At 26.7% G+C, this 5919-nt stretch overlaps 1 protein-coding gene across 1 annotated transcript; it reads left to right on the top strand.

Annotated features, from left to right (window-relative positions):
- Positions 1-788: 788 nt before the first annotated feature.
- Positions 789-5587, top strand: LOC119664931 (the record flags this gene model as incomplete). Its single annotated transcript, XM_038074273.1, has 2 exons — positions 789-1024; positions 5107-5587. A coding segment is annotated over exon 2 (351 nt), but the record flags the coding sequence as incomplete, so codon positions are not given.
- Between the last annotated feature and the right edge of the window lie 332 nt (positions 5588-5919).

Genomic DNA, 5919 nt, shown 5'->3' with positions numbered 1-5919 from the left:
TCACAACAACCGGCACTAGTAACAAAAACAATAACAAAGAATAAAATATAAGCTTCAAATAAGCACGAATATTTTTGTTGATTTGAGAGCACTTCACTTGCCGGTTATTTATAATTTTTCTTTTTATTTATTTTTATTTTTTTATGAGCGAATTGTTAAGCTTTAATATGCCAACAGATACGACTACACATAGATACAACAAACTATCTGCAATAATACTCAAGTGATCATGTTAGCTAACAGCAACTGTTAAGTTATCGCACAGTGGCACTGTTCGTTTATTTATTTTCTTAAAACTTTACATACATTTTTATTGCACACTCAAAGCTCTCAAATCTCTCCCCCATACAACTACAACATTGCTAATAATTCTTCCGCCTTTTGTTAACAGTTTGTTAACAGATTGGCTTCTGTTAACATTTGTTTACAAAATTTTGCCACAATTTCTGGCACTGTTAACATTGTGTCTTCTTCTTCTTTTTCATTTTCTAATGCTGTTGAAATCATTTACCATGTTAAGCGAAACCAGAATAAAGCGTCACCTTCACTGCCGCTGATGCTGATCACTGTTGATGCGCCGCGCCACATTGCAGCTAACCATTAAAATTTGTGCATAGCCCAGTTAAGTTGGTTTATGCCCTCCAAGCTTTTTGCTTTTTTTCTTGCTGTTGCTGTTGTTTTTGTTATTGTATTTGTTTGTTTGTTTAGGTTTGCTTTTATTGTTTTTGCGCCATGTACGACGGCGGTACAAGTGATCGTCGTGTCTGTTGTTTGTTCCTCCATCGCAATTCAGTCTCGTCAGTGTATCGTGTGTGTGCAGAGCGTGTTTTCTGAATTGTCGTGATTTGCACAAAAGAAATAAATTTTCTTAAGAAATTTATTTAAAATTAAGTCAAGAAAAAAAAAGAAATAAAAATAAATAAGAAATTGTGTACTTTATATAATTGTAAATAGTAAATTATTGTTGCTAATCCTTCGTTATTGTGTTTCACTTAATATGTGCAGTTTTTTAAAAATCCTAACAGTGCGTAAATTTATTAAAAAATGATAAAAAAAATTTATTTTTTATTTAAACCCTTTGACCTTTCTACCCCACTAAATTAATTATTTCGTTTTTGTTGTTGTAAATTATTTAGAAAAAAATTCATTCTATAAATTAATTTATTAAGTAATAAATTCGAAAAATTTGTTTAAAAATAAATATTATATAAAACAATAAAAGAATATTTATTGCGCGTGCTATTTTATTAGATTTTATTTTTATATAAAACTTTTTATTTTTTTAAATCCAAATGCTGCTTTGGATAATATACCGTGTGTTCGTATGAATAACTAAGGCCTGCCTGGCTGCTATAATAAATAATTGAAACGTCAGCGTTGCTAATTAGCATAATTTTGCAATAGAAAATGATAAAAACAAATTCAATGTCAATTGAAATTATTATTAATTATATCTCAAAGTCCTATATAAACGAAATGAATGAAATGAACATGTAATAAATATATGTTAATTAAGAAAATTATTAATATATTAAGTTTTTAATTTTTATAAAGATTAATTTTGACACCTAATTAGGTTTGCTGTAAAAACAATTTTGTGTAATATCGAGGAAAGAAATTATAATTTTATTTAAATAATTGATTTTTGAGAGTTTTGACGAAAGTAAATATATTCTTAATATAAAATTTTGTTTTCAATAGAAGGTATTTCTTGAACATAGTAATTACAAAAATAATTTAAATAATAATATTAAAATAATATTAAAAAAAAATTAATATTAAAAAACCTAAAAAAATAATCATAAAATAGTTATAAAATAATAAATATTTTTGTTCAACTAAGGTGCTGTTTAACAAATATCTCGAATTATTGAGTATAAAAACAAATTTTTTAAAGGAAGTTTTTAATGAAAAAGATTATCTTTTTTGGAAAAGAATTTTTTGCTAGTTCTGATTAATATAACTAGCGATTTTTCGACGGTCAAATAAACTTTATATTATTTTATTTTGTTAAAATAAAATATATTATTATGTGTTATATAATAATTATAATGTATAAAAAAAATTATTGGATAAAAAATTACTTATTTTATTTTTATAATAATAATATAAAAAAATAATAATAAAAAAATAAGAATAATAATATAATAAAATAACAGTAAAACAAAAAATGATAATAACAATAATATATTAGACACATCTGCGATGTCAATAATCATATATAATAAAAATAATAATTTAATAAAAATAAAAAATATGTAAATAATAAAATAAATAAAATAATAAATAATTAATAAAAATATGATTATAATAAAATTATAAATATAATAATATAATAAAAATAATAATTTAATAAAAAAAAAATATGATAAATAATAAAATAAATAATATAATAAAAATAATGATATAATAAAAATGATAATATAACAAAAAGAATAATATAATAAAAATAATAATTCAATAAAAATAAAATTATGATAAAAGTGATAATTTATTAAAAATAATAATATTTATTTTTGAAACGGGCTAATTGATCGATTGTTCAAATAATACATTTTGTAAATTATTTTTTTCAATTACATTTTATGTTCACCAATATTTTCACTATAGCCTATAGTCATAATCAGGGTATTTCGAAATATTGGTTACAATAATGCACATTTTTTTTAAAAATAATTTAAAAAGTTTTGTATTATTTGAGCATAAATCTGAACTAGGATATACAATATTATCTTCTGCTAAAAAGTACAAGGAGTTATTCATAAACAGAACAACTTTTCATGTCTTTCTCTCCTTAAATTTGGTTAAAAAGAAGTATAACAAAGCTAAGAAACCCTTGAAAGTTACGTAGAGTAGAATAGACTAGAATAGAAATTCATGAAATTACGATCTCAATGGAGCAAGATATAGTTATCACAAAGAATGCTTTGTATTGCTGTATACAACTAATCGTAACTGTATATATGTTATACCTATATAAGCTATTCAGTTTTTTAAGTAAGTTTTTAAGTATTAACTGGTGCTCTCGCATCAATATCCTCCACCTCTCTCAGAGTAAAATCGGATACTCACAATTAATATGATCACAAGTCCCAATTAATTCCAATTACAGATGATATTAACAGAATATCAAGCAAATAATAGAATCCTGTTGAAGGATCCTGCAATTGTGACGTTGGTTACCATTAATAAGATGGTTAAAAGTCCACATCCAAACAGAGATGAGGATATGCTACTTTAAATAGATACATTTTGTTAAAATGATAACGCAGCTTGGGTTGAGAAATATAATGACGAAAAATATGTAAATAATTTTGACTAACCTTACAGATAAAGACCAAAACAGCTTTCGTTCAGGATTTCTTAATCTTAGATGCTTAATGCAAATTCCTCCAACATTAGTATAGCATGCTTTAGGATGAGGATTTTGCTCTTGGGCCAGACTAAAACCGAATACTTTCAGAAAATTTGATTAAAAGTCTTCTCACAAGAGATAATATTTTATCAGTAACACTAATCTGGTTGAAAAGCTCACGCAGGTTGGATTATCACATTCGGGAATCTGGCAAAAATATATAAATAAATAAATGAAATAATTAAGATTTACAATATCCATTTCGATTAAAAATGTTTCTCTATCAATTATTTTCTAAAATTTTTAAGATATTTTTTTTTTTGATTATTTACACAAAATTGTTCCATTTTAACTAAAAGCCTTGTAATTGTAAGATTTCGTTGCGCTAAATAAAGTGGAAAATATTGTAATATATACAATAATAGAAGCAATGAGGAAACGTTCCATGTTACAATGAATGTTTATATAATTTAAGTATGTTTATAGATAGAAGTACTAAAACTTATTACCTAATTTTTCTTAAGGCAATATTTAATGTGCATTTCTCTTGAGAATTTTGCAATTGAATTCAATTTATATTTACACAAACAGCAAATGGAAAGATACTGACAAAAAAAAAACTAATAGAAATCAGTAAAGTATATTTGTGGAAATGGGAATTGAAAAGCACAAGAAATAATTGTGAAGAACGCGGTCTGATGTTAAACTCACTGAAGGAGAAAAAATCAAGCGTAACTATGAGATGCGCGAATTGTGACGGCGTCAACGATCAGTGATCGCACATATGATTATTTCAAATGACGAGGCTCGCACAATCACAGCAGATTTCAACGCAGATTTGTGTTTCAATGATTTTTCTATAAAATGTCTTATAATGTTTTATAGTAGAGAAACGAGATCAAATTAAAAGGAAATAAAGTTTGTTTAATTTAAATTTTATTACTGTAAAATAAATAAAAAATATACTTGAGTAATACTGATACATAAACTGCCTTATATAAAGCTTATTTTAAATACCGAATACATAATTTTGAAAATAATTTTTTTTTAAACATAAATTTGCAACAACTGGGCATGTTTTTATTTGTGTTTTGTAATCGTAATTTTGCTATTTCTTGATAAAAATAGACTAGAATAGAGCATAGAATGAGCGGACCAGAGCACTATTAGTGGCGGACCGATTGAAATTTCTTAACGAAAAATAAACGCAAAAATCAAAAATCACACGAAACTAGCGAATCTAGCGAATCTAGCGAAAAAAAACAATACATTTATAAAAGCAAATGAAAACAATATTGAAACATAGTATGAAGTCATAGCAATTTTTACTTTTAATTTTATTATTATTATTATTTTACGATATTCGCAGCAGTGATCGCATGTGAGGAGCGTTTCAGTTGGCAGTTGGAGCGTTCAAGCACAGACGTTCAGAAACGGTGAAGTCGCGAGCATTTGAAAAAACGAAACTAGAAATTTATTTATTTTACGTGTTTATTTTTGTCAAATTAAATTTGCCAAATAACGAAGTTTTTTTCCCTATTTAATTTATATTTAATTATTAATTGTATAAAATTAATTAAACGAAATTAGAAAATAAAATTTACAACGAATTTTTGATCAACAAAACGAAACGAAATAATTTAATTTATTTAAAATATCACATCAATTAAAGTGTAAACGCATTAAAAATATCTAAGCTTTAATGTCAAATAGTTAAAATTGTTAATAATTAAAGTACCAATTAACAACAGGATTGCATGAGAAATACTTCGACACCTACACAATACAATAACAGCAGATATTCTTAATTTCGTTATTTGCCTTATTATATGCGAGACACGCTAATAGCGCACACGACTACCGTTAGAAATAAGCCACAAAATGGAACGTCATAGACCATTGGACTCATCGATGTCTTCGCTTTATTCTGGTTCAAATATCTCAAATACTCCCTCACGCCAACATGAAAATTTTAATTACCAAACGATGTCATCATCAGTATCACCAACTCCAAGTGGTTTATTAGTGGCTGCCAGCAGCAGTATGGCAGCTGGCAGTATTGGCGGCGGATTTGATTTTCCTAGTGCAACAAATGTCACATTAGACGGCGATAGTACAAGCATTGGTCCAACAACTGGTAATGGTGGCGTGTATCAAGGCATGCGCGCTACAACGATCGGCACAGTTGTTGTACGCTGCGGTCCAATACAGTTGGTGATCGCCTTATTGCAAGTACGTATATACACACTTATGCATCATAAAATATTTTATACAAGCACTTTGAACATCATCATATAGAAATATTTTGCCTATAAATTTGTACAGATACTTTCTTGTGTATTCTCTTACATACTCCTCTCTACTCTATATATAGTGTACAACCACATTGTATAAACTAGTATGTAAACATGCTGTACACTTATTCAACTCAACTCAACTCAACTCTACTCGACTTGACTTGACATTGCTTATCTGACATTTCTAGCATGAAGTTTGGTTTTCTGCACTTCACATGCCTTTACCCAGCAGTTCAACTGTAATTTTATTTTTATAAATATTTCATT

The sequence above is a fragment of the Teleopsis dalmanni genome, unplaced genomic scaffold, assembly GCF_002237135.1.
Source record: "Teleopsis dalmanni isolate 2A unplaced genomic scaffold, ASM223713v2 unscaffolded_contig_2967, whole genome shotgun sequence".
In the NCBI taxonomy this organism is placed as follows: domain Eukaryota; kingdom Metazoa; phylum Arthropoda; class Insecta; order Diptera; family Diopsidae; genus Teleopsis; species Teleopsis dalmanni.
This window is presented reverse-complemented; position numbering and strand designations above follow the sequence as displayed.